General features: G+C 54.1%; 6 protein-coding genes across 13 annotated transcripts; 4 read left to right on the forward strand and 2 right to left on the reverse strand.

Moving 5' to 3' along the window:
• The first annotated feature begins 938 nt into the window (after window positions 1-938).
• CLIC1 (chloride intracellular channel 1) lies at window positions 939-7086 on the forward strand. Its single transcript, XM_082732730.1, has 6 exons — window positions 939-1622; window positions 3661-3770; window positions 3967-4092; window positions 4249-4355; window positions 5505-5686; window positions 6700-7086. The coding sequence occupies exons 1-6, from the start codon at window positions 1584-1586 to the stop codon at window positions 6859-6861; spliced, it is 726 nt and encodes a 241-aa protein (XP_082588856.1). The 5' UTR covers window positions 939-1583; the 3' UTR covers window positions 6862-7086.
• A 314-nt stretch (window positions 7087-7400) lies between these two features.
• Window positions 7401-10639, forward strand: DDAH2 (DDAH family member 2, ADMA-independent). 2 transcript variants are annotated; one of them, XM_082732728.1, is made up of 7 exons: window positions 7401-7624; window positions 8470-8830; window positions 8945-9044; window positions 9171-9244; window positions 9407-9526; window positions 9995-10144; window positions 10317-10639. In XM_082732728.1, the coding sequence occupies exons 2-7, from the start codon at window positions 8534-8536 to the stop codon at window positions 10431-10433; spliced, it is 858 nt and encodes a 285-aa protein (XP_082588854.1). In that variant the 5' UTR covers window positions 7401-7624; window positions 8470-8533; the 3' UTR covers window positions 10434-10639. The 2 variants fall into 2 exon arrangements, with proteins under 2 accessions (XP_082588854.1, XP_082588855.1); XM_082732729.1 differs by lacking the exon at window positions 7401-7624 and adding an exon at window positions 8002-8218.
• A 300-nt stretch (window positions 10640-10939) lies between these two features.
• Window positions 10940-15045, reverse strand: MPIG6B (megakaryocyte and platelet inhibitory receptor G6b). Of its 2 annotated transcripts, XM_082732725.1 has the most exons (7): window positions 14875-15045; window positions 14097-14510; window positions 13534-13881; window positions 13291-13381; window positions 12898-12938; window positions 12683-12762; window positions 10940-12553 (listed from the first exon to the last, which is right to left on the reverse strand). In XM_082732725.1, exons 2-7 carry the CDS (start codon window positions 14452-14454, stop codon window positions 12449-12451), a joined length of 1023 nt encoding a protein of 340 aa, XP_082588851.1. In that variant the 5' UTR covers window positions 14455-14510; window positions 14875-15045; the 3' UTR covers window positions 10940-12448. The 2 variants fall into 2 exon arrangements, with proteins under 2 accessions (XP_082588851.1, XP_082588852.1); XM_082732726.1 differs by lacking the exons at window positions 12898-12938; window positions 14875-15045.
• LY6G6C (lymphocyte antigen 6 family member G6C) lies at window positions 13414-18430 on the forward strand. 5 transcript variants are annotated; one of them, XM_082732734.1, is made up of 5 exons: window positions 15113-15279; window positions 15661-15748; window positions 17152-17212; window positions 17288-17369; window positions 17736-18430. In XM_082732734.1, exons 1-5 carry the CDS (start codon window positions 15198-15200, stop codon window positions 17948-17950), a joined length of 528 nt encoding a protein of 175 aa, XP_082588860.1. In that variant the 5' UTR covers window positions 15113-15197; the 3' UTR covers window positions 17951-18430. The 5 variants fall into 5 exon arrangements, with proteins under 5 accessions (XP_082588864.1, XP_082588860.1, XP_082588862.1 ...); XM_082732736.1 differs by having other exon boundaries at window positions 17197-17212; XM_082732738.1 differs by lacking the exons at window positions 15113-15279; window positions 17152-17212 and adding an exon at window positions 13414-13494 and having other exon boundaries at window positions 17259-17369.
• A 750-nt stretch (window positions 18431-19180) lies between these two features.
• On the reverse strand, window positions 19181-23991 carry LY6G6D (lymphocyte antigen 6 family member G6D). 2 transcript variants are annotated; one of them, XM_082732741.1, is made up of 4 exons: window positions 23962-23991; window positions 21848-21986; window positions 21278-21424; window positions 19181-19506 (listed from the first exon to the last, which is right to left on the reverse strand). In XM_082732741.1, exons 3-4 carry the CDS (start codon window positions 21414-21416, stop codon window positions 19283-19285), a joined length of 363 nt encoding a protein of 120 aa, XP_082588867.1. In that variant the 5' UTR covers window positions 21417-21424; window positions 21848-21986; window positions 23962-23991; the 3' UTR covers window positions 19181-19282. The 2 variants fall into 2 exon arrangements, with proteins under 2 accessions (XP_082588867.1, XP_082588866.1); XM_082732740.1 differs by lacking the exons at window positions 21848-21986; window positions 23962-23991 and adding an exon at window positions 21507-21646.
• On the forward strand, window positions 22037-24454 carry LOC309865855 (lymphocyte antigen 6G6e-like). Its single transcript, XM_082732739.1, has 3 exons — window positions 22037-23132; window positions 23748-23879; window positions 24007-24454. Exons 1-3 carry the CDS (start codon window positions 23081-23083, stop codon window positions 24321-24323), a joined length of 501 nt encoding a protein of 166 aa, XP_082588865.1. The 5' UTR covers window positions 22037-23080; the 3' UTR covers window positions 24324-24454.
• The last annotated feature ends 722 nt before the right edge of the window (window positions 24455-25176 follow it).

A 25176-nucleotide genomic window follows, 5' to 3' on the forward strand; every position in this document is an offset into this window, starting at 1 on the left:
CTCTGATAGACATTGATCGGCTGGAACAGAAGAGGGTCCTGAGTAGGGGTGTTTTGACCTCCTTCCTCATGTGGAAGGGATTTGTGTGCAGAATCTGAGGATCACCCATGGAGGAGATCCTCCCCCCCAACACACACACTCATGAAATCATCCTACAACCTTACAGGATCTTAGAATTCAAGGGAGCAAACACTGAATATATCTTCTCACTGGGGAGGAGAGAGATAGGCCTTCCCCCAGGGAGGCGAAAACCCACAGAAGAGGAAGCAGGAGAGGAAACCACTAACTGCTGGTTTCCAGCAGCATGACTCTCACTCCACCCCAGTCCTCCTCAAAGTCTCCTTTTCTTTCAGTGTCAAGTCCTGTTTTGCTTCTCTACGTCCTTACACTTCCACTGTGTTTTTCTGTAACTGTGGGTCTGTTAGACAACAGGTGGTGAGAAAGAAAGAGAAGATATGGTAGGGTAGGAGAGAGATTCAAGATACGGAGGCCGGAATGTGTCCAGTTTGGAGGACATATTTTTAAGCCGTTTTTCAGCAGTTCATAAAGAATTTGACAGAATCTCCAAAAATCAAGTTACTCTTCCTCTACCTCCCTACTTATTTGTGTCCCCAAGGACTCCACTTACATTATGCCCTTCTGATCTTTGCTTAAGACCAGCTACCATCCTCTCCAGGATCAGTGCAACTCTATTCTAGGGCCACAATAACCCCACTCTCCACCCGCCCCCATTCTCTCATCTTCAACATATCAGTGAGAAAAGGGCAAGGGGCACAGGAAGGGGCCCCACAATGGGGGCAGAAGTGGAAGCATTTAAGCTGATTAGGCTACTGAGGAGGAGCTGACCTCCCCCAGAGATGAGTCCCTTTGGCTCAGCTTCTTGTTTCCCTAGCAGGAGGCTTGGATGTCTCCCCTCCCATCACCTCCCCTACCTTTCACTACTCTCTTCCCCCAATCTCAGTGTCTACTTCCAAGTCGGTCCTGCTGGAGTCTGGAAGGAATGTGGGAAAAAGAATAAACGACCATCTTCACATTTTAAAGTCCCCCCCTCCCCCGGGACCTCATGGGCTTGACCAAGCAAGCTGTTGGGGTCGTTTCTTGTGTGAGGGTGGAGTGGGAGTGTCCTCTGATTAATACAGCAGGGAAACTGAGGCAGGAAAAAAAATCCCGTGTTCAAGGAGACGGGTGGAGAAACAAGTAGGTTCCCAGGATTCCCTCTCCCTAACACCCCATCCCTTATCCTCTAGGAGACCTGAGGCTCCCTCTCCGGACCCACTGCCTAGATCCCCGAGTCCCGCCCCCCTCCTGTCCCCTCCCCAGGTTCAGGGCGGGGCCGGTCGGTGAGTCAGCGGCTCCCTGATCTAGCCCGGGAGGGGATAGAGCTGGAGGGGCGGGGTGTGGGGTGCGCTGGTCTGGTGCGGAAGCCGGGTCTTGAGTGAGCGGGTCTTTTCGGGCTTGTTTGGCGCTGAAGGGACAGCCCTAAGTCTGGGGGAGAGAATCCCTGCCTGTGAGACCCGCCTTCCCCGGCCCGAGCCCCTCCCAGTTCCCCCAGCGCCGGCCGCTTCCTGGTCCCCGTCGCAACCATGGCTGAAGAACAACCCCAGGTTGAATTGTTCGTGAAGGTAGGAACACCTTCTCGCTCCTAGGCCGGCCTCCCCCTTCTTGGAAGGCAACTCTCACCTTGACCCAGCTCCAGTCTTGACTCCCCAATCCCTTCCCTCCTTGACCCCCACCCAACCCCACGTGCAGTCTTTAGTGTGCGCGCGTTGTTGGGGGTGGCCTCGGGAGGGGAAGACGGTTGTTGTGAGTGCGGGTAATAAGAATTCTGTGCTCGACCCTGAAAAGTTTGTGGAAGTGCAAGTTTCAGCAGCCTAAAGGGCCGGAAGGTAGAGAAGAGGTCCCAGGATTTGAGACTATTCACGGGGTTTGGGGGGGGGGTACTGATGGAAAGACTGGGAGAGAAGGGAGCAGTGGGACTCAACAGGGTTTGGGAGTGTCAGAGGGAAACATCAGGACATGGGGTCATAAGAGAAGAGTGAGAGACTTGGAGAAGTGAGTGAGAGAGAGAGTGAGTGTGTGTGTGTGTGTGGCAGGGCAGGTTTCAAGGAAGAGGGTGTGTCGGGGAGGGCTGAAAGGAGATCCCCAGCGGAGGACTGGTGGGGTGGAAGGAGATGGAGAATGGGAGTGGGGTTCTAGCAGTGCAACCCGAGAGAGGGTGGGCTCGAAAGGGTCCCCGGGACTTGGAGAAGCGAGGGAAAGGGAGGTGACCATATGGGAGTTTAGCTGGGGCTACCAGGAGAATAGGTGGGGAGAGGGATCAGAAGGAGGAAGAGAACTGGGTTAGGGTGTTTATGGTTTGGGGGTTTTAGAAACAGGAGAAAGAGTCGCCCAGCTCTGTCCTCTCTCAGTGGGTGTGAATGAGGAACGGTGGTCCTTTGGCCTTTGGAGATGAAAGCGCAGACCGCGGACTAGCGGACTTCACTCTCTCTGTTCTGCTCCCCTCCCCACTGCAGGGGCATTCTTACCCAATCCCGGATCTCATGTCTGCACCTCCCTCTCCGCCTGTGCCTCCTTGTTTGCACATTCTCCCCACCCTTCACTTTCCTGCCGCCTTTCTCTCCACTTCCCCCCTTTGTTCATCCTTCTTTGTGTGTTCCTGCTGCTTTTTCCCTCCTTGCTGCTTGGGGCTTCTGGGGAAGCCATTCCCTCTCCCTGTGCCCAGCCGTGCCTGGGTCCGCCCCACTTAGGTGTGGTCCCCACCTCACTCACACTCGCCTCAAGGGCTATTTTTATTCGTGGGTGAGGCTGCCCTACAGAGTCTGGCCTTGGGTCCAGTGTGAGGAGAGTCATCTGGAGCCAAGGCCATGTATTGGGAGACCCCGCAAGTAGTGTGTGGGGAAAGAGGAAGGTGGCCCTCCGTTGCCCAGGCCTCAGCCTCACAGGTCCCTGCCCCCACTCCTTGCCAGGAAGGAAGCCGCTGAGGCAGAGACAGTGTGACATGAATCACTCAGCCCAGGGGGAGGTCCCTTGGGGAATGAGGTCACCACTTGCCAATTAGAGGGCAGCCCCCCTCTGCAAAGCCCTCTACATCTTTAGAGGCCCTGGGCCCCTTGACTCCCCACCCAGCTGCCAGAAGGAGGGTGGAGGTATAGAGAACCAGAACGCTGGCTTCCAAACCCCATGGTACCTCGCCCATTCTCGGGCTCTACTCCATTCAGGAATCCAGGAATCCAGGCCTCTAGCCTACAACCCTGGCCTCACCAAAGTCCCTCTCTAGGGATATGGGAGAGTTAAATACACTTTTGTATGTAAAGTGCTTAGGATACCAAGTAACACTGCATTACTGTTTGTCTTCCCTCTCTAGGGTCCAGATCCTCCCGAGTTCTCCCAAACCCAATCCCTCTGCCTACCTCCCAGCTGTCCTGAACTCTATGGGGAACCAGAAGCTGACCTTTGCAGAAAACTTTCCCGCTAACCTGCCCTTAGGTTTACTCTGCCTCCAGAGTGGAGAGCCCATGTCTGGGGAGAGCTGTTAGCCCTGAGACTGTGTGTCATGATTAGGCAGAAAATGGTGTGATCTGGGAGGGGGGTTGGGCAGAGAATGGCCTATGGTAGGTGGGGTATACCAGGCCTAACCTTGGGGTGGGGGTTACTTTTCAGGCTGGCAGTGATGGGGCCAAGATTGGGAACTGCCCCTTCTCCCAGAGACTGTTCATGGTGCTCTGGCTCAAGGGAGTCACCTTCAACGTCACCACAGTTGACACCAAGAGGTGGGCCAATTTCTGTTCCTCTTAACACCCCATTTGCTTGGGAGCTCACCCATCCTAGTCCTTTCATCCTGCGGCCCTTTCATCCCCCAGCCCCCGCCCTTTACCCAGAGCTCCTTTTTCTTTCCACATGCTTCATCTCCCCTTTCTGATTCTCCGAAACCTCATTTTCCTGTCCTGATGCCTCACCTGTTCTCAGGAGGACGGAGACAGTGCAGAAGCTGTGTCCAGGAGGGCAGCTCCCATTCCTGCTGTACGGCACGGAAGTGCACACAGACACCAACAAGATAGAAGAGTTCCTAGAGGCGGTGCTTTGCCCTCCCAGGTACAAGGACACTTGGAAAGGAAGGGTTGGGTAGCTGGGAGATTTAGGGGAGGGAGGTGGAAGAAATGGAAAACCGAAATGGTGGTGGGCTGGAGCACGGGAGCTGAGGCTCCTCCCCGGAAGATAGCTTCTCCTGTTTCTCCTACTGGCTTTCAGGTACCCCAAGCTGGCAGCTCTGAACCCTGAGTCCAACACGGCGGGGCTGGACATATTTGCCAAATTCTCTGCTTACATCAAGAATTCAAACCCAGCACTCAATGATAGTGAGTCTCAAGGGTTGGAGGCCAGGGGGCTAGAAGGAATGGAGAAGATCCAGGGATTGGGAGGCATTAGGGGCACCTGGAAATTCTGATATTGGGGAGATGGAGCAGATGTCGGCAAACCCTCACTGCCTCCCACCGCAGCCCCCTTATTTTTGTTTAAACTCAATATTTCCTTGCATTTTCATTGCCTTTGACTTTAGGTTTCTCTTCATTTGCCACCTAGCCTCTCGTGTACCACCGTGTTAGTTGGGTTGGCTGCTGGCCTGTTTCGTGGCAGAAGAGGGTTGTGCTTAAAAACAGTGACTCTCTGGATGCTTGGTTGGGTGTCTGCCTTTAGCTTAGGTCGCTGTCTTGGGGTCCTGGGATCCCTGCTCGGCGGAGAGCCTGCTTCTCCTTTTCCCTCCGGCTCGTGCTCTCTTTCTCAAATAAATAAATCTTTAAAATGGGCTGGCGGGGGGGGGGGGGGGGGGGCTGGGTGGCTCAGTGGGTTAAAGCCTCTGCCTTCAGCTCAGGTCATGATCCCAAGGTCCTGGGATGGAGCCCTGAATTGGGGTGCTCTGCTCAGCAGGGAGGCTGCTTCCTCCTCTCTGCCTGCCTCTCTGCCTACTTGGGATCTCTGTCTGTCAAATAAATACATAAAATCTTAAAAAGGGAGGGGGCACCTGGATGGCTAAGTCCGTTAAGGGTCTGCCTTTGGCTCAGGTCATAATCCTAGAGTCCTGGAATCTGCCCCACATCCCATCTGGCTCCCTGCTCAGCAGGGAGTCTGCTCCTCCCTTTCCCTCTCCCCGGGCTTGTGCTCTCTCTGTCAAATAAATAAAATCTTAAAACAGCAGCAACAATGACTCTAGATCCAGACAACCTGCACCTTCCCTAGCTAGATTAAACCCTACTAGCTGGGTGAATTTAGGCAGTTCATTTAATTTCTCTGTAAATCCATTTCCAGATCCATAAAATGAGGCTAACAATGCCTGTTTCATGGGTTGATGTGAGAATTAAGAGTTTTTGTGTGTAAAGTGCTTAAAATAACACATGGAAAATGAACTACATTTGTGTCAGATACTATTATTTGGACTGGCCCCACTCCCAAGGCCCTCCTGGACTATGTTGCTCTCCTGATGTTCTTACCAATTCCCCTTTCTTGCACAGATCTGGAGAAGGGGCTCCTGAAAGCCCTGAAAGTTTTAGACAATTACTTGACATCTCCCCTCCCAGAAGAAGTGGATGAGACCAGTGCTGAGGATGAGGGCATCTCTCAGAGGAAGTTTCTGGATGGCAATGAGCTCACTCTCGCTGACTGCAACCTGTTGCCAAAGCTCCACATAGTACAGGTGGGTGGTCATTGTATGAGCAGAGGGTGGCCTCTGGGATGGCTCTTGAAGAAGCTCCCACACAGGTTCACTATAACGACGACTCCAAAGGTGATTTCTTTCTTAGGATGGTTTCCCTGGATTGCCACCAATAGCAGACACACCCCATTTCTTCTCACCAGTCATTGCTTCAAGGCTGTTGCTTTAGAGAATTAACATTCGGTGATACAGGCTGTGGGTGCAGACTGGCTGGGAGTAACATATCCCAATGTTGTTGTCAAGAGTGCTCTTCCTGTCTTTATCACTGCCAAATCCCCACATCACACAAAGCAGGCTTTTCCTAAAATCAGAGCTTTAACTCTTTTTATGGCATTGGTCTCCTCTTTGTCTTGTGATGAAAGATGAAAACTGCTGGTTCCCATGTTTTTTACTCAGCCTCAAAGCTATGGTTTAGTTTGTGAAACATGGGCCTAATGTCAGTCTGCACAGACCTCTGTATTGAACATCTGTGTACTAAGCACTGAAAGACACAAAGATGGATGACTGACGATTAGTCCTTGCCCTCAAAGGATTTGAAATCTAGCCAGGAAGTTAGAATAGTCACATGAAAGTTAAGTAACAAAACATGATTAAAAGCCAAATGAAAAATAGGGACAAAAGTCACTGTGGAAATTCAAGTGGAAAATTCTCTGATGTGTGAATTACATCTCAGTAAAATCAAGAAGAGAGCAATGGCACCATGGAACAGGGTGGTCTGAAAAGGAGCTGGTTAAAAATGGCCAGGATTTCAGTGAGTGAAGAGGAAGAGTGAAGACAGAAGATCGTGAGGAGTTAAGAAAGCCAGTTGGATGATTCATATAGGAGAGAAGAATCACAGAAAGAGAAGCCAGATAGCGGGGATTCTTGAATGCCTGGTCAGGAAGGCTAGATTTCATCCTGGAAGTCTTGGGAGAAGGGAAAGACCCAAGAGCCAGGGCTGCTCCCCTGAGGCTGACATGTTGATCCCATTGATCCCTCTCCTCTCCCCACCCCAGGTGGTATGTAAGAAGTACAGGGGATTCTCCATCCCAGAGGTGTTCCGCGGAGTCCATCGGTACCTGCGCAATGCCTATGCTCGGGAAGAGTTTGCCTCCACCTGTCCAGATGATGAGGAGATCGAGCTGGCTTATGAGCAAGTGGCCAAGGCCCTCAAATAAGTACTTTCTGAGGCTCCGTCTCCCACTGCACAAAGGCAGCAGCTGGTTTCCACGTGGCTATCCAAGGGACACACTTCCAAAACGGCCAGCGGGCAGAGAATCCTGGAGCACTTGTGCAGGGCTGGCTGGGGGCTGAGGGGAAAGATGGGGAATCTAGGTAAGATTTTTATTGTGGGGTGGTGCGGGTAGGACAATGTACTTCAGTAATAAAATACAGAATGAAAATACAGTGTCGTTTTACACAAAGGGGTCTTGAGTGTGGCTAACACGGGAATGAGAGGTGGGTCAGTGACCTTGAGCTCAAGGCAGAAGCGAGGAATTTAGAAGAGGGGTATTGGTGGTCAGGCTTCCATTCCTCGTGCCGGTCCACCGTAACGCTGTCTTGTGGTCCATGTCGCGTTTGCAGCCCAGCCGCCGGGGCCAGCCAGACCTGGGTGGGCCTGGGCAGCACTCACGGGGCGGGGCCAAGTTCTGAGGAGGGGAGCGAAGTCCCCCCGAAGTGGGCGCGGCGTAGCAGGGCGGAATGGGCGTGGTCTCTAGGAGCCCCGCCCCGTCCCGCTTAGACAATGCCCCGGAGCCGCCAGACCGTCGCGCCCCCGCCCCACCGTAGTTCTTGAGCTCGCCTACCCGGGGACCCCCTCAAAAGCAGAGCGCTCCAGTCCCCGAGGCTTGAAGACTAGGACTCCCTTCTCCAACTCTGTCCTCAGGGGGGTGGGGCCCCAGCCAACATCACAGAACGCAGGAGTCGGGGTGGCCACTGGAGGTAAGTCTAAGGGTTGGAGATGTCCTCTGGACCGTGCGCGGGCCGGAGCTTGAGGATGCCGGGCCCGTGCCTGCAACGGATAGAGTGCAGGAGGCCGAAATTCGGGTGCGGAGCTGAGCGGGGTAGACTTTGGGGAAGATGGACCGGGAGACGGGGTCCTGGAGCCGGGAGTGGCAGCCGCTCCCTGGGACCACGCCCCCGTTTCCCCGCCCCTTGGATTTCGTTTTAGACCTCTCCCAGTCCTCGGGGACTCGGTCTGGTTTATACTGGGTCGTGCTAGGGGCAGCGGGACCGGCCCGGGTGGAGGGAGATTTAACTCCTTGGATTCTAATTTCTCCTTCGTTACTCGTCTTCTCTTTTTTCGTTTGGGCGTTCAGGACTTCCATCTTCCAGGCCGTGACTCTCTCCCCAGCTACCTCCTCCTGTCCCATAACCCCTTTGGGTCCCTTGCCGCACTTCGGATCCCTATGGCAGCGAGCAGCTGAGGGTTAAGGGGGCGGGACCGTTGCATTTTTGGGGAGTGAGCGCATCCTAGCGGCTGCCAAGAGGGGCGCCTAGCAGGGACCTCGCAAAGCCCCCTAACTGGGGCAACAGGTGTTGTGAAAATTAGGGGTCCGGGTCTTGTTCCTCGGACTCCTTCCAAAGAAGCAGACCAGACCCAGAAGGGTGCGGGGTGGAATGGGGTCGGCAGGAGAGGAAGGTCTGGAGGGGGTGGGGCGAAGTGGGAGGGGCGCCCGGAGAAGGCAGGAGGAAGACCCGGGCGCTCTTAACCACCCCCCTTACGCCCTTCTGTGCATGTCTCTTATTCTGCCAACCCCACTCCCCTTTTCTGTCTCTTATCCCAGACAGGTGAAGTAAAAAGAGAAAACTAAGAAATCAGCGCGGCCGGAGGGGCGCTGTGTGGATGGGATGGGGACGCCAGGGGAGGGGCTGGGCCGCTGCTCCCATGCCCTGATCCGGGGGGTCCCTGAGAGCCTGGCTTCGGGGGAGGGTTCGGGGGCTGGCCTCCCGGCTCTGGACCTGGCTAAAGCTCAGAGGGAGCACGGGGTACTTGGGGGTAAACTGAGGCAGCGGTTGGGGCTGCAGCTGCTAGAATTGCCTTCTGAAGAGTCGCTGCCGCTGGGACCGCTCCTCGGTGACACCGCCGTGATCCAAGGGGACACGGCCCTAATTACGCGTCCCTGGAGCCCCTCCCGCAGGCCGGAGGTGAGCGCCGCGGCGCGGTTTGGGGGGTTAGGGGAAAGGAGGAGCTGGACGTGCGGGGCTTTAAGAGTTATGGTTGGGAATGTCTCTGCTCCGCGCCCTCTTTCCTGCCCTAAGGTCGATGGAGTCCGCAAAGCCCTTCAGGATCTTGGGCTCCGGATTGTGGAGATGGGGGATGAGAACGCGACGTTGGATGGCACTGATGTTCTCTTTACGGGTGAGGCTGAGGTGCCTGCATCCCTGGGCTTTGCATTGGGAAGCAGAGCTGGGGAGACTAGGCCATGTTGGGCCTTGTTTCCAACTCACTCTGGCTCTCAAACCTCCGCGGCCTCCCTGGGCTCAGGCCGGGAGTTTTTCGTAGGCCTCTCCAAGTGGACCAATCATCGAGGAGCTGAGATCGTGGCAGACACGTTCCGAGTGAGAAATGGGACCAGCTTCTTGCTGGGGAAGCGGGGAGCGGATGGGGTGGGAGGGGCGCACGGAGGGGGCGCGGAGTAGAAAGGAGCCCAGAGCAACCTGTGTTTGAGGGAATCCCCCATCCCTCTCGCGTCCCTGAATAATTTCTTTTGTTGCCCCTAGGACTTCGCTGTCTCCACAGTGCCGGTCTCGAGCTCCTCCCACCTGCGCGGCCTTTGCGGCATGGGGGGACCCCGCACTGTCGTGGCTGGTAGCAGCGAGGCTGCCCAAAAGGCTGTCAGGGTGAGGAGGGTGGGGCCAACAAAAGTGGGCGTGGCTCTTGGCTCGTAAGGCTGAAAGCAGGGAGGTTCAGAGACTTAATTCCAACCCCTGCCCTCATGGAGCTGTCCATCTGGTATGAAAACACGTCAGAAAGCAAGAAGTTACTATAGCAGGACAGGAAACACAGTCGATTATTCTCAAAGGTAGCATCTAAGCTATGAGGAAGGATGGATGACATGGACTGGTGGGGGCTGGAGAAGGGGAGAAGAGGGCTGCAGGTAGTAAGAACTGCATGTGGGTCTGACGTGGAACTAAACAAAAGTCACTAAAATGCTTAGAACAGTGCCTGACACATACTAAGGACAAGTACTTGCTATCATAATCATGCAACAGATGTAACTGTGTTCCCAGCCCTTAGTGGTGGTAGGGCCACCAGACTCAGTGGGGAGGCTCTGAGACTTGACCACTTCCTCTTTTTCCCTTCCTCAGGCGATGGCAGTGTTGACAGACCATCCCTATGCGTCCCTGACTCTCCCAGATGATGCAGCTGCTGACTGTCTCTTTTTGCGACCTGGGCTGCCTGGTGTGCCCCCTTTTCTCCTGCACCGCGGAGGCGGGGACCTGCCCAATAGCCAGGAGGTGAGAGGAGGCAAGAGCTCCACTACTAACAACAACCAGAGGAAGGAGTCTCAAGCCTTCCTAGTGGGACAAAGAAGGGGTACCTTCTCTAGAAGCATAGCCGGCTCCAAGAAGGGCCTGGCTGTGGCCTCAGAGTCTTACTCCCCTCTCCCATTTCATGTCTTTCCTGCAGGCATTGCAGAAGCTCTCTGATGTTACCCTGGTACCTGTGTCCTGCTCAGAACTGGAGAAGGCAGGCGCTGGGCTCAGCTCCCTCTGCCTGGTGCTCAGCACGCGTCCCCACAGCTGAGCTCCTGGCCTTAGGGTTCTGGCTGGCCAATGTTTGGGCAGCATAGGGAGTAGAAGCGGAAGGAGGCTTAGATAGAGGACGGTGAATAGGTATAGTAGTGGGGAGAGGGCCCCAAGATGGGGGGGAGGGCTTAGTGTGGGAAAACTGATAGAGTCCCCTGGGTGAGTCCTCTTCCTCAGAACTAATAAAACAGACCTGACCTTTTAGACTGGGCTGTGGCTGGTGTCTTAACTGGGATAGGGGCAGGGCTGAAATCTGATGTTGAGGTTAGTCTTTCATTCATCAAACCCTCATTAGGCACTTACTGAGTCATTGCCCAGCCCTATTATAGGTGTTTGGGTGCAAGATGGACAGGATAGTATTTCTATTGTGGGGAGCATATGTGACGTAGAGAAGAAAGAGTAGGGTGGATCCCTCATTATCTAAATGTCAGATGATTCAGAGACTGGTAGATTACCAACCCACCCTTAGTTGATAGAAAAAAAGAAGTAACGCTTCCAGGGGCATTCATTTTCATTCACTCATTTACTGAGGCTTAGCAGTAATATAAAAAGGGTCAGTCTCCTGAGAGCAGGGAACTCACAGTACATTGAAACTGAAATACAGGTTGTGATGGAACAATTTACAGGGTGTGGTTGCTTAGAGATAAATAAGGAGACTGCCTTCAGCATCAAAATCAAAATGTATGCAGGGGTAGGCAAAGAGGGTCAGGAATGGCTTCCCAGAAATGGCTATGTTTCAGCTGAGTCTTAGGGATGAAGAATTATTAGGCAGGAAGGTAGTGGGGAGAAGGAAAAAAGTGTGATCTGGAAAGAAGGACTTGCCTGGCACAAAAACGTATTTGGAGGCTGGGGAGAATCTCTCCCAGGCTGGCATGCTGTGCACATGTGGGGTGCCAGAGACAAGTCTGGAAGGTAGGCAGAGTGCTGCCAGCACCTTGTACCCAAAGCCAAGGCCCATGGGTCCAAGAAAAGGTCCTGGAAAGACATCCTGCAACTCTGGAATACAGGTTGTAAGGAGGTTTGCATTTGGGGAGGACCCCTCTGGCTTCAGGGAGGAGGGCAGGGGCAAAAGGATGAGGTGGGGCTATGAGTCACCCAGGGAGGAAATGAGGAGAGTATATTCAGGTGGCAGCCCTGGGCATGAAGAAGGGTATGGATTTCACAGTGACATTAAAATAGAAAGACAGGACTTGGTTCGTTTTGTGGGAGTGAGCAGAACAAGGTCTGCATGACTCCCAGTTTCTGGCTTAGGCAACTGGTTGATCAAGAGACTACAGAGGAGGATTAAGTGAGTGACAGTGAGTTGGGTTTGGGATATGCTGTGTGCAGAATGTCCAAGCAGGGCTGTCTCAGTAGTAGATGGGAAATCTCATTACTCGAGATCTGAGCTGGAGAGAGTTCTGAGTGTTGTTTGCAGAGGTGAGGCTTGAGGACTGGCTGTGGATGCCAAATTCCCAAAAGAGAGGGAAGTCAGATAAAGGGACGAACCTAGAATAGTGGGGAATACCGTGGGAATAGGAAGGAGGGCAGAAGAGTCCAAAGGGAAGATGCCAGCATTAAAGAAGGAAGTAACCAAAGACCAACTAAAAACTCTGCTGGGCGTGGCCATTAGGACATCACTGGCAACCTCATGGAGAGATGAGGAGCAGTGTGAGTGGAGTCAAGGAGAAGACAAAGTGTAGGCCCCTGGTTCAAAGAGCTGGACTGTGCAGGGGAGGGAAGAGACAGGACAACTATCTAGGACTTGTTGATGTCTTAAGATAGGGAGACAGGGCTTGGTCAGGTTTAGAAAGGCACCAGTGGTGAAGAAGATGTGAAAGTTACAGGAGAGATGGGGTAACTGAAGGAGCAAGATCAGTGGCAGAGCAGAGAACCCAGGGCTCCTGACTCCCATACTAGTGCTCATTTCTGTCCTGTGGTGCATCCATTGCCAGGTGAGGGGCCAAGAAGGAGAGGGGAGCTGTGGAGAGCTGGGAGCCTTCAGCTTGTGAGGTTTGGAATAAGGGCTTCCCTTCAAACTACAACTGCATAGATGGTCGAGGCATCAGCTGGGACCATGGGGGACAACCAGAGGGGCCTTCTGAGGGCCAGATGATCCAGGTCTGCGTAGAGCAGGCTCTGAAGGGTGGGGAGGAAGGCAGGAGAGTTTCAGAAGTCTCACTCGCTGGGGGATTCAGGCCTCTCTCTTTCTCAGTCCACTCTTCTCAGGGGTTTGGTCCAACCCCCTTCCAATAGCCAGGCCCTTACCGCCTCCTGGTCCAGGTCCCCTGCAGTCTTAGGCTCCTCCTCCTTTACTGGCCTCTGGGGCTCGACTTTCGCGAGTGGATCTATATGAGGGGGAGTGGTGAACAGAGCTGAAAAATGGAAAGGGACCAACATTCTGCTTCCAGCAAGGGCTCAGACTGAGGAATTGAGAGGCGGGAAGTGTGGGAGCAGTAGAAAAATGGGGTGGTTAGTCTCACCAAATCTGGGGAGTGGTCGAGGCGGGTGCGGGGGTGATCGTCTGTAACGGATGTATAAGTCTTTGAGAGCCACCAGTTTTATCTCCTCTTCCTCGGGACCAACAGCAACCCAGCAACTCAAAGGCTCAGACCCGCAAAACAATTTAGGCTCCACCCCCACAGATAGTTCCGCCCACACTCTGATCCTGCTCCGGCTCTAGCGTCGCCTCCTTAGCCAGGGCTCCGCCTACCAGCCTATGGCCTCGGCCCAAGGGGTGACCTCCCCCCCGCCCCCTTCCTCTATAAACCGCACGCCGGAGTTCTAGGTCTAGGTTCTGTCTGCGAAGGTTCTGGTCCTACCCCTCCCGCCTCGGGTCCCGACCCATTTAACCAGGCCCCGCCCATTGTGCTCACCTGCGCCACCACCAGACCACGCCCAACGCCCCGACTCCCAGCACCAGCCCAGCGCCCAGCAGGGGGATCAGGAGCTGGGGATTCACGGACCCTGGGTGAACGGAGGACAGGGTGGTGACGGATACTGAGGTCAGGGGTGCGAGGACAGAGAACTACATCTCCCGTCCAGGAAACCTCCCGCTAAGGCCTCTCTCCCTCCTGAGGGTATGTCAGTGAAGTCCCTGAGCAAAGGCCTGGACCTACCATGGGTAGACCCCGGTGCCCTGCAATCAGTCCCGTCCCCTAGCACGTGAAGCACTGTACGGCTTTCTTCTTCGTGGCGGCCCCTGCAGAAAAAGGTGCCTGAGTCCCCCGCGCTCAGGAGCAGCTCCAGCCGCCGGATACTGGGGTCCAGGGCACGTAGGCGACCAGCAAAGGGCTGGACTGGAGACACAGTAGGGGTCCCGCTCGAGGAGGCCCACAGTATTGGGCGGCGTCCTTTGGACAGGCCCTTGCAGGCAGGGAAGCTAGGCGCCCAGGCCCAGCGGATGGGATGCGAGACCCCTACGCAGGAGAAATTCAACCGGTCTCCGGGACGGCCGTCCAGTGAAGCTGGGGTTGGAGGGGACAGGGGTTAGGGCAAGTCCACAGGGCTAGACTAACCCCACTCCCAAACCCCATTCCCGTCTCCTCTCTTTCCCCTCTCTTCTGCGCTTCCGCCAGCCTGGATCATCCCCCACACATCCACCCTCCCCCACCCCAGCACCCGCCGCCCTTCAGTCGTTCCTCACGCCCACTCCCAACTTTCCTGGGAGAAGATGGCTTACCCCCGGGGTCTCCCTGGGCCCTTGACAGCAGCAGCGGCAGTAGCTGCAGAACCAGAGCCATGGCTGGGATGTATGTGGTGGGGATAGGAGGCAAGTGTATCAGCGGAGGAGACCGGAAAGAAACTCGGGAAGAGGGGATGGGGGGGGCACGGGTTGGGGGCTCTGATAAGAGCGGGGCGGGGCTACCAGCCTCCGGGATCCCTCTGGGAGTCCTCGCTGGCTCTCTTTCAGCCCTCAGATAATACTCAGTTGAAAGTGGTGCTCTGCTGGTGGTGGAAGCACTTTCCTGTACTTTAACTCCCGCGGGGTAGCAGTGGCCCAGAGCATCCTGGCTGAGTTCAAACCCTGCCTTAGCCATCTACTAGCTGAGTCATGTGGGAGAGTCGTTCAACTTTTCTGGGCCTGTTCATTCATCTGTAAAACAGGGATAAAAAGCACCTACTTGGGGCGTCTGGGTAGCTCAGTCGTTAGGCGTCTGCCTTTGGCGCTGACCGTGATCCCGGGGTCCTGGGATCTAGCCCCACTTTGGGCTCTCCACTCCGCGGGAAGCCTGCTTCTCCCTCTCCCACACCCCCTGCTTGTGTTCCCTCTCACGCTGTGTCTCTGTCAAATAAATAAAATCTTTAAAAAAAAAAAAAAAAAGCACCTGCCTTCTAGAGTACTGAGAAATTTTAAAAAATACACCTACAATGCCTAGAACAATGGTTGACACATAGGAGCACTGGGTGCTCATCATTATTGTTATTACTGCAACTTCTTATTCTAGCTTCTCCTTCACCTCTCTGTGCCCACGCTGTCCCTCCTGGCCAATGGTGCCCCACCCAAACTGGCAGGTTTTGGTCTGGGAGACACTTAGGAACAGGCCACATGCCCCACACCCTGGACTTCATTGGCCCTCGCCCAGGCTAGGCCAAGCCCTGGTTTAGCCAGGGCAGGTTCCCAGAACCTTCTGAGGGCCTAAGGCAGCACCTCCGCAGGTAGCCCCAGCCTGGGTCCTTGCTGTTGTGACATCACAGAGGCCCTTGGTGACATCACAAATCTTTCATCTTTCATCCTGCGGCTGAGCAGGGGTTGGGAAGACCATGTCAAGGCTGAATCCAGATGAAGTTAGCCCCTTCTGTCCTCAGTTTCTGCTCACGCGCCCCTACCAATGACCCCCAAGGACCCAAATTGGGCAATGAGTGTAGGCTACACCCCATTATCCGTTTCCTGGAACCATTAGGTGCTCCCACCATAGCCACTGTAATGTCACAGGGGCTTCGGTGATGCCTTTTCAGAGGACTGTGCAGGCAGGGCTGTCAGCTGGGAATCAGGAAGGGTGTCTTGGCCTGAAACCAAGAACCAAAATGGAGTTGGCCATAGTGTGCCTACCTTCCAGTATCTCTCTCTCCCATCCCTACTCCCTCACCCAGTTCTGCTTAGTCCCTCCCTACCCCTGGTCATCAGGGTATAAATGGGGAAGGAGGGGCCACCAGAGGCAGGGAAGGGAGGGACCTTTGGGATTATAAATTCCAAAAAGGCCACTGACTCCCAGAGCTGGATCCCTGAAACTCTACTCTGTCAGCTGCTGCACTTGCTACCATCCCCGGGGACCTTCATCATGAAAGGCTTTCTGCTGCTCATCCTGTCTGCTCTGCTCTGCTGGGTCTCAGGTGAGCACTGGGGGACCCCCAGGGACTTCTACACCTTCCCCCACCCACTGTGCTCCATTGCCCACTGCTTGGGATCTCAAGTACCCCTAGCTCCAACCAGCGCAGCTCTCCTGTGACGGGGTCCTTGCTCCATTTCTCAAGGACCCATGTCTCCTTCACGCTTCTCCCCACCTCCAAGACCTACCCTTCTAACTTGCCAGAGCTCTACGTCCCCTGTCCCCCACTCCACGACCAAACCCAGCTTACTGCTTTGTCCTGTCATCACCTGCACTCAGTGGAGTCCTCCCAGAAACATAGGCGTCCAGCCTGGGGCTTCTTGTGCACCCCACCCTCCCCACCTCCTCCTCTAGATTCTGTTCTGTCATTCAAGCAATAGCCTTTCCTAGTTCACCCCTGCTCTTCCCCAGAGAGCATACTCACAGGGACACCAGCTTTCTGGAGGGTCCCAGTGATCTCCTAGAACCTCCTGGGGAACCGGGGAGATAGCCTGGTTTTAGGGAGGGGATGCCAGGGCTGCTCACCCCCAGGGTGAAGTGGATTTATTTCACTGGGCTCCTCTGGGTGCAGTCACTGGGCTCCTCTGCCCTTGGACTGAACCCCTCCTACACCAAACTTTGCTCACGCAAGCCTAGAATTAGCTGAGGTGGGAGCCTGGAGGGTGACACTTTTTGCATCCACCCCCTCTCCATCATGGAATGGTGCTCAGACAGCACCTGACCATCTGCTTCTCAGATATTATTCTTTTCTGTCTGAGAGCTGCTGGAGAGGATCCCTCAGGTCTGGTTTCTCTTCCCACCCTCATGGTGGTCCCAGGTGGGGAGAGTAAATCGATAAAACTGGCCATAGGTGGTTTTGTTGCCAGCCTCAAGTCCCAAGCCACTGATGTAAGTGTTGCAACCATGACTTTTATTTATTTTTTAAGATTTTATTTATTTATTTGAGAGAGATCAAGCCGAGCACAAGCAGGGGAAGCTGCAGAGAGAAAGGGGGAAGCAGGCTCCCTGCTGAGCAGAGAGCCTGTGGGGCTAGATCCCTGAACCCTGAGATGGTGACCTGAGCTGAAGGCAGACGCTTAACCAACTGAGCCATGCAGGCACCCCAAGAGCCATGGTTTTTTATTTGTAGTATTTCTTCTCATTTCAAGTCTCCGTCTGTGACATCTTCTGAATTCCTTCATCTTTTCCCCCACCTCCTCCATTCCTTGCCCACGGTAGTCTCACATTCCATCTATCCCTGGCCCTGTGTTTTTGTTGGTAGCTCTGCCCCTCTTGACTCATCCCCGAATGGGGTGGGGTACAGGACGATATTTAGGGTGTAGGCATTCACAGAGCAACAACTCCGCCCTCACCCACTTCCACTATTTCTGTTTCACTCACCTGCTTGGTCACTGTCAAACCAAACAGGTCAGAACACCTACTTGACTGGCTCTTCTCCACCCTACCCCACAGCTCGGCTGGTCCCCAGGTGAGTCAGACACCCCATCCCCTCAGCCTGACTTGTGTCTTCCTAGCTGATATTCGCTGTCACTCCTGCTACAAGGTCCCCGTGCTGGGCTGTGTCGACCGGCAGTCCTGCCGCCTGGAACCAGGACAGCAGTGCCTGACAACGAATGTGTACCTCGGTAACACGCCCCTCTTTAGTAGGGACAGGGGGCTGGTGGGAGACTCTATGGCAAGGCCCAAGGCCCAAATGTGGCTCAGACTGCAATGGGACACACAGTCCCAGCAAGGACAATATTTGGCCAAGTATTCTTAAGAGCCAGTCACCATTCTATGACTTTATACGGATTGTGGGCAGCAACAAGTCCAAGGACCAGGACGAGGGGGTGGGGGACGGAAGTGCAGAAGGATAGTCAGACTTACTGAGAAGAGATAGGGGAGGGGCAGGGCAGAGTGGGGAAGGAAGCCTGGGCAGGTGCATGGGCAGGGGGACACAGGCACAACAGGTACCCGCGCTGGCTGACCCCACGGTCCACTCCTACCCTCAGGTAAGATGTGGGTTTTCTCCAACCTTCGATGTGGCACACCGGAAGAGCCTTGTCGGGAGACCTTCAACCAAACCAACCACAAGCTGGGCCTGACCTATAACACCACCTGTTGCAACAAGGACAACTGCAACAGCCCAGCTCCTCGGCCCACCCCAGCCCTGGCCCTCGTCCTCCTCACCTCTGTGGCCGGCCTTGGCCTCTGGCTGCTGCACTGAGACTCACTCCATAGCTGTCCCTCCTCCCACCTACCTTAGCCTGAGTTTAGCCTTAGGTCTCCTTGTCCCCCGGCTCCCTACACTGGTCTCTCCTTAACTCCCTTCACTCAGAATAGCATTTCTCCAGGCTCTTCACATTTCTGTAATTAGACAGCGGTCTCCCCACCTATCCTTCCACCTTACATCCTCCACTGACCTTCTCCCGAGTCCCTTCCTATATCCCTCTAGACCATCCCAGATCCTCCGGTGGTCCCAGAAGAGCTCCGCACTTTGCGTCCTGCCCTCTACCGTGCCCCGCTTAGAGAGGGATGGAGATCTAGGCCTGAAATGGGACTTCTGTCCTGTCCCCCGCAAAGGCTCCCAGGAAGGACTGATGACCTCACTGTATGGGGTTGATTCCCCAAACCCTCGCTCCATACGTACCTCATCCCCATGCTCGCCTCTTTGCATTTTGAGTAATAAATGTCTATGTCTGATAAACTGTGTGTTTTTTTGTCAAAAGACCTGTCGTCAGAGGCCCCCCTCTTGGGAGATAGCACTCTCAGCTCCTGCCCTTCCCCAAGAATCCTCCAGGGACTTTCCCTGGGAGGCTGGTCTGGGGCAAATGGAGAAACGGGTTTTTCAGGCCTCCATCCTTCTTCCTTCCTGTGTCTGGGGTTGACATACACGTCCAGTGTTTGGAGCAACAATCCTTATCCCAAATTTAGGCCACACCTCTGATGTACTGCCAAGAAGGAGGTGCGGCCTGACTTGAGGGCTCCCCCAAAAGGGTAAGAGAGCTGCGTGGGGATGGAACACAGGACCCTCTTAGCAGGTTAGAGTCAAGGGCATCACTTGGCCCCATTACTAAGCAGGGCAGCAAGCAACCCTCCCATCACGGTGTTTCCATTTCCTTTCTCAATCCTATAAAGTCACATTGAGAACCAAGTTGCAAATGGGAGAAAAGGGAAGAAACCCAACCATGTTCTTTGGTTCCTGGTGACCCCCATTTAGCCCAGAGCCCACTCCCCCCACTCAGTGGTCCTCACTCCTAAGGAAGATTCTCCCTAGCAATAGGCCCCAGTGGTCACTTAGGGCAGATTCTCCATTGTCCTTTGGGGGTTCATTGGTAAAGGAGTGCACTGTTGTAACTAAGTCCGCTGACACTTGGTAACTAGAGCATGGATGGCCACATAATACTCCTGCAATTCTCCCACCAGCGAAAGATAGATGGCATTTTCCAGTCAGCTCTAGAGTGGTGAAGAGATTTTAATGGCTCACAGAGGGTTGTTTGTCTTCTCACCTCAGCTCTCCTTTGTTCCCTTGCTCCCTTGCTCCTCCCGCCCTAGCCTACTAGTCTCTCCACAGTGCTGGCAAGAGCCAGGCCAGGGCGGCGGCTGCTGCAGCCAACACACATGGCGGGGCCACGGTGCTTGCCACAGCGCTGTTACACAGGTCTCCGACGCAGCATTCCCTGTGGGTTGTGTAAGTCACGTCTCCCACCAACTCCGTTTCCACTTGATTGCAATGATGGGCCGCCACACAGGCTCGATAGTGATGAATCAAGGTCACTGAGGCTGAGAGAGAAAACAAGACTGCGGTGTTGGACTCTTGGCTTGAGGACTTACCTTCTAGGGCAGAGCAGATGTGACTTCCAGGAGCCCCGAGGGATTCTCTGTCCCCTCCAGAAAACACCTCCATGAAACCAAGTAACCAAAATGAACACTGACATTGCTAGCCGTCTGATTCAAAGGTGCTGAAAAGGCCCGACCTCCCTTCGCTGTGCTGTTCTGGCCAAAAATCCATGACTGCAATCTAATTATGAGAAAATAGTAAATAAATGTAAATTGAGGGATGGTCTCTAAAATAACTTATGGGGACTCTTGAAAAGTGTCAAGGTCATAGAAGACAAAGACGCAAAAGTGTCAAGGTCATAGAAGACAAAGACGCAGAACTGTCCCAGATCAGAGGAGACTAAGACGTGGTGAGCACTAAATGCCAGGCGGGATCCTGATTTGGACTGAAGCCAACATCCCTCTTGTCAGTTCAGGTGGAAAATGAACACTCCATGTCCTGTCACCCTCAGGCGCAGCTGGACCGGCCAACGAACACACAAGCCTAGGCTCAAGGGACAAGAATGATGGCTTATCACTCAAAGAAACCTGCAGACAAGTAGTTAATCAGCACTATTCTAAAGACATAATCATTGGCTGGGCCTAATGAAATGTCTAACATGGAGAATAAAGACATTTTTTAGATTCCAAGGCTGTTGAGATGGAAAAAAACTTCTGGGGGACCAGACAAAGTGGCACCACAGCGCCTGCTAGCACGATGTCATGGGGCTCCAGTCAGCAGAGCCCACCTTCTCAGGAGCCCCCTAGCCCCAATTTTGCCCTCAAAATCTCTCACTTGCCAGCTGTCAGGGGGAAGGGGTGGGGCTTTTGAGCATCAGCTCCCTGTTCTCCTGGGTGACACCACACTAATAAATAGCCTACTTTTCTTCATTGCAGAAGCTCTGTGTCAGATTTTATTGGCTTGCTGTTGCAAGCGGTTGATGAACTCTCATTTGGTTTGGCTATAGGACCAGAAAAAAGACGACTAGATCATCTGGCTACACTGAATAAGGTTTGTAGATTAGTTGGTATTTTTTCAAAGACTTATTTATTTGAGAGTGAGTGAGCAGGGGGAGGGGCAGAAGGAGAGGGAGAGAGCATCCTGAAGCAGACTCCCTGCTGAGCCAGGAGCTTAACTCAGGGCTTGATCTCAGGACCCTGAGATCCTGACCTGAGCCGAAATCAAGAGTCAGAAGCTTAACCCACTCAGCCACCCAAGTGCTCCTAGTTAACAGTATCGTACCAGTGTCATTTTCTGATTGTGATCATTGTACTATGGTTATATTAGATGTTAGCATTAGAGGAAGAGAGGTGAAGGACATACAGGAACTCTACTATTTTTGCAAATTTTCTGTCAATCAAAAATTATTTCAAAATCATATACATGTGCGTGCGCACACAAACACACACATACACACACACACCCACACCCCCCAGTCCTTAGCTAATACCTGCAAGTTTGGTTTAATATTTTGGTCCCTGCGTTCAAGGGACAGAACTTTTTCAACGACTTAGGAGTGAATGGGCCTCTGAGACTCTGGAGAGTTAAGAGGAGGAGGTGACAGGGCCAGTGGGCTGCTGAGGAGGAGGTGACAGGGCCAGTGGGCTGCTGAGGGGCTCAGTGCCAGAAGGGGCTCCAGACCTCTCTACTCTGCCATGGCACCATCTGCCTGGAGCCAGACTGAGCCTGGGGGCAGGGGAGGGCTGGGGGAAGGGCGAGAAGCTGAGGACTCACGGTTTCCAGACAGCTGGTTCTGCCCGGGGCCAGGCTGGGGCTTGCGCTCCAGGAAGCCACAGTGCTCCCCCTCCCCGCAGGTGGCCACCGTCTCTTTGCAGGAGTTGCTGGAATCTCCTTTGCACTCAAAGCACCGCATGCGGGTTCCTGGCAGAAGAGAAGAGGCGCTTGACCTGGGCTGACCAGGAGCCAGCTGGCAGAGGCAGACAGGGCTTGGCTGCCTCCTTACCCAGGGCAGACCCCAGCAGGGTACTGAGCAGGACCCCGACCAGTAGAGAGTTCATTGTGTCTGCCAGCAATGTCAGTATCACCTCTCTCCCACCCCCCTCCCTGGCCCTGATCCGCCAGCCTTATATCCCCCTTGCCTTGGGCTTTATAGGGCAATAAAAAGGGAGTAAAGAATTTCCCCCAGCAGGCACTGGGGCCCCACTAACGACAGGGAGCCCCCCCACCCCCTGCCCTCCGGAGTCCCCAGACGGCTCCATCCTCAGCAGCGGTTCTCAGGCTGTGGCCCCAGAACTCCTGGCCAGAGGGTCCTCAATGGTCTTCCTTTCCCACTTGCAAACGTACGGGAGGTTGGCTTTTCTCAGCGTACTGTCTCCAAAACAACAGGTCTCAATGGCCTAAGGGCAGAAGCCATGTGACAACTGGGCCATCTTCTATTCAGCCTTTTATGTAATTCCCCAAAGTGGAGAGCAACACTCCTTTTCTGTGTTGTTGGGAAAGAAATTACTTTTCACAAAACTGTGTTTCCTTAACATGTGATAGATTTATTATTTTTATTTTTAAATAAACCTACTTAAAACGCTCTGTGTTGATTTTGAATATAGTAAATACTATAGTAAATAGCAATATTAACCCACACAGAGGAAAAACTCTTTCGGGCCTTCAGTAATTTTTATGAGTATAAAGAGGTCCCGAGATTAAAAGAAAAAAAAAAAAAGGATATCTGTCTCCTCTGCCCTCCTCCCTCCCCTTTCTTACTCCTGATACATCCCTGCTCTGATTCCCCAGATCAGGCTCTCTTCCCTCAAGGTCATAAACCTCAGTTTTCCAGAATCTACCATCACCTCCTGAATCTTTTCCCTGCATTCCTTCCCAGTCTTTCTGCAACCCCCCCCCCCCCAGTGGAAACACTTCTGTCCCTCTGGCCCCACCCATGATTAATTCCTTCCTCCACAGTAGTAAAACTGGGAGAGATAATTATAGGGTACAAATGTTGAGGCTTGGGGGGATCAAAGGGATGTGAAGCTGGGTGGGGTCCCACTTATGCAGCTGAGCTTTGTGTGGAGGGAAGGGTGGGAGAGGGCATTGTTGGTTCCACATACAGACACCACGCTGAAACAATGCTGGGCCAGGCCTTCTCGGAGGGTGACCTTGAGAGACTCCAGGGCACGGAGAGGGGAAGGATGAAGCAAACAAAGACAGGGAACTGAGCTGAAAGAGCCGAGAACAGCTTGAGACAAGGGGAGGTGGGGAGGAATGAGGGGGAAGGTGACAGACAGAACTCTGGAGCGGCAGACACAGCTGAAAGCACAAAGCACAGCACAGAGAAGACCCCGAAGGCTCTAGCCGACTCAAGTAGGGGGCAGGGAGGATGTGAGAGGTGTGGGACATAGGAGCTGCGGGACCAGGGCCTCTACTGCGTCAGGCTGGTGAATCTGGTCCCGGTTCCACCCCCCAGATTCACTCCCTAGGTGTGTTTGTTTACTGGTCCCTCCCTGTCTCGCTCAGATGCTCCAGCTCTCAGGATCTCTGGGTGCAGATCACATTCTCCCAGACTCCTGAGCCCTGGGTCCAGCCATGGGCCCCTCCAGCATCTTCCTGTGCATCCTGTTCCTCTGTGGGGCACTGGGTAAGGGGGGGCAGGTGGGAGAAGCGGGGATGCTGAGCAGAGATTTGCATGGGCTTCAGAAAGAAGAGCTCCTGGGAATGGCCTCAGGCCAGGAGAAGGTGGAACCAGAAGTTTCTTTTCCAAGGCATTTGAGAATGAATAACTCTCTCTTCCTTGAAGCATCTTGACATGCCTCTGTCCTCTGTCTCCCCTGTTCCCTTATCTCACCTCTTGCTTCTTTGCAGGGACCTTGCGGTCAGTGTCAATTCTTATTTGCTCTCTGTCTGGGGCACCATATGCTTAACTTTTTCACTGCCACCCTGCCTTCCTGGGTCTGGCTTTTGGTGTCATGCTCTGCCTTCGTCTCTGACTCTCTTGTTTTCTGTCATATCTGTGTGTTTCTCACAACCTCTGGATCCCTCTTGCCTCTGCGATTTTTCTTTTCCTGAGTTGTCTCTCCTCCCTTCCCTGTGTCTCTTCCGCGACTTCTGTCTGCCCTTCTCCTTCCCTTTCCCCGCTTCCCTCTCCCCACTTTGTGAGTCACCGCTCAGCATGAATCTCTCTCCCTTATCTGGGCTCCAGCCTCTCACAGGCCTCTTTGTCTCTCCTCTTCCTCTGCCAAACCCCCCCCCACAGGTCTCACCACGCCCCCGCCCCCTGCCCGAGGTCGGCTCCGCTGTTACACCTGCAGCTTTGCCAAACCCTGCTACCCGGTTCCCACCGAGTGTCAGGAGGACGAAGCTTGTGGCATCAGTATTGGCACCTCAGGTAGGACTCTGGCCCAATGGCCCTTCTCTAGGCCAGTCTCCATCCATCCATCTTGCTTTTCCTGCTGCCCCACTGCCCTTACCTCCTTCCTGCCTGGACCTCAGCATTCTCTCATTCTGTCCCACAGAGCAGAATGAGATCATCGAGCGGAAGGGCTGCCTCCCACGGGCCCAGTGCCCTCTGCAGGGCCATGCCACCTACTGGTCACGCTCCTACGCTCTGCGGCACCACTGCTGTGAGCAGGACCTGTGCAACACAGCCACCACGCTGCGGCCGCTCCCCAGCCCCCTACTCGCCGCCCTGCTCCTCCTTGCAGCCAGCTTCACCTGGGGAGGCCCCCTCCTCCGCTGGCTTCAAGCCAATCTGCAGCCTTCAACCCAGGACTCTGCCCCCCTCCTCACCGCCCTCGAGACCCCTGCATCTGAGATATGCCCAAGAACCTGATTCTGTAGAGAACTCTGATTCCCAGCCTCACACCTTCCCAGACCCCTCCCAAGGTCTGGTTCCTGTGGGCACCACTCTAGCCTGGATAGGCACCTGCCCAGAGTCCCGCCTCATAAACAATATCTGTTCTAGGTCTTTTGTCTTTTCTAGATGCCCACGGCTGATGCCCTATCTCAGCTCCAGGTCTTGGTCAAGGTAGGCAGTTTGATGAAGCTGGGGGTCCCAGGCAAGGGGACTGAAGGGGCACCAGGTATGGTGAGGACGACAGTCTTGCTAGGAAAGATTAATTTGGCAGTTCAGGAACTCAGGAAGGAGGTTCTTGGGGGGAACTGTGAAGAGTAAATTTAATAAAAGTGCTATCTGAGAGTCTAGGACACTGCCGTGTGTGTGTGTGTGTGTGTGTGTGTGTGTGTGTGTGTGTGTGTGTGCTCTTTCTCTCCCTTTCCCTCCCTACCTCTTTCTCTCTCTTTAAAAGCAAACTAGAGCTGCCTGGTGGGTTGGGCTGGGCTGCTGGGACCTGAACTGTAACTTTCACCTCATTCTCCCTTTGTGTCATTTGCGTCCTCCTTCTTGCTAATAGCTTAGCTTGAGCCCCAGTAGCATGGCGGCTTTCGATGACACTTCTGAGAAAGATTTCTTCCAGTGAGGCCCAAATTTGAGCAGACACACAAAAGGGTGTCTGGTGGAGTTGCTTGCAATGGTGTGTGGGGGAGACTGGCTCCTTTCTGCCTGAGACCAGGAACAGACCAGTTAGGAGCATCGGTGCCCTTCCCTGTTCTACCAGCTCAGGCTTGTCCATGGCTCAAAGACAGCCCAGCACACACCCCACCAGGGAATCCACCCACCACCCCTG

This window comes from Mustela nivalis (genome assembly GCF_964662115.1).
Source record: "Mustela nivalis genome assembly, chromosome: 5".
In the NCBI taxonomy this organism is placed as follows: Eukaryota; Metazoa; Chordata; class Mammalia; order Carnivora; family Mustelidae; genus Mustela; species Mustela nivalis.

Bases quoted from the DNA above. Each gene is read 5' to 3' on its own strand.
- CLIC1 (XM_082732730.1), top strand. From the start codon at position 1,584: ATGGCTGAAGAACAACCCCAGGTTGAATTGTTCGTGAAG. The intron at 4,093-4,248 runs GTACAAGGACAC...ACTGGCTTTCAG, and splicing joins GCGGTGCTTTGCCCTCCCAG to GTACCCCAAGCTGGCAGCTC. The intron at 4,356-5,504 runs GTGAGTCTCAAG...TTTCTTGCACAG, and splicing joins AAACCCAGCACTCAATGATA to ATCTGGAGAAGGGGCTCCTG.
- DDAH2 (XM_082732728.1), top strand. From the start codon at position 8,534: ATGGGGACGCCAGGGGAGGGGCTGGGCCGCTGCTCCCATGCCCTGATC. The intron at 8,831-8,944 runs GTGAGCGCCGCG...TCCTGCCCTAAG, and splicing joins GCCCCTCCCGCAGGCCGGAG to GTCGATGGAGTCCGCAAAGC. The intron at 9,045-9,170 runs GTGAGGCTGAGG...CCCTGGGCTCAG, and splicing joins CACTGATGTTCTCTTTACGG to GCCGGGAGTTTTTCGTAGGC.
- MPIG6B (XM_082732725.1), bottom strand. From the start codon at position 14,454: ATGGCTAAGGCAGGGTTTGAACTCAGCCAGGATGCTCTGGGCCACTGC. The intron at 12,939-13,290 runs GTGAGCACAATG...CATCCGTTACAG, and splicing joins GTGGTCTGGTGGTGGCGCAG to ACGATCACCCCCGCACCCGC. The intron at 12,554-12,682 runs GTAAGGGCCTGG...CCCACCCTTCAG, and splicing joins GGGACCTGGACCAGGAGGCG to AGCCTGCTCTACGCAGACCT.
- LY6G6C (XM_082732734.1), top strand. From the start codon at position 15,198: ATGAAGTTAGCCCCTTCTGTCCTCAGTTTCTGCTCACGCGCCCCTACC. The intron at 17,213-17,287 runs GTGAGTCAGACA...TCCTGCTACAAG, and splicing joins ACAGCTCGGCTGGTCCCCAG to GTCCCCGTGCTGGGCTGTGT. The intron at 17,370-17,735 runs GTAACACGCCCC...TCCTACCCTCAG, and splicing joins GACAACGAATGTGTACCTCG to GTAAGATGTGGGTTTTCTCC.
- LY6G6D (XM_082732740.1), bottom strand. From the start codon at position 21,561: ATGAACTCTCTACTGGTCGGGGTCCTGCTCAGTACCCTGCTGGGGTCT. The intron at 21,425-21,506 runs GTAAGGAGGCAG...CTCTTCTGCCAG, and splicing joins CCTGCTGGGGTCTGCCCTGG to GAACCCGCATGCGGTGCTTT. The intron at 19,507-21,277 runs GTGAGTCCTCAG...TTTCTCTCTCAG, and splicing joins GAACCAGCTGTCTGGAAACC to CCTCAGTGACCTTGATTCAT.
- LOC309865855 (XM_082732739.1), top strand. From the start codon at position 23,081: ATGGGCCCCTCCAGCATCTTCCTGTGCATCCTGTTCCTCTGTGGGGCA. The intron at 23,133-23,747 runs GTAAGGGGGGGC...CCCCCCCCACAG, and splicing joins GTTCCTCTGTGGGGCACTGG to GTCTCACCACGCCCCCGCCC. The intron at 23,880-24,006 runs GTAGGACTCTGG...TCTGTCCCACAG, and splicing joins CATCAGTATTGGCACCTCAG to AGCAGAATGAGATCATCGAG.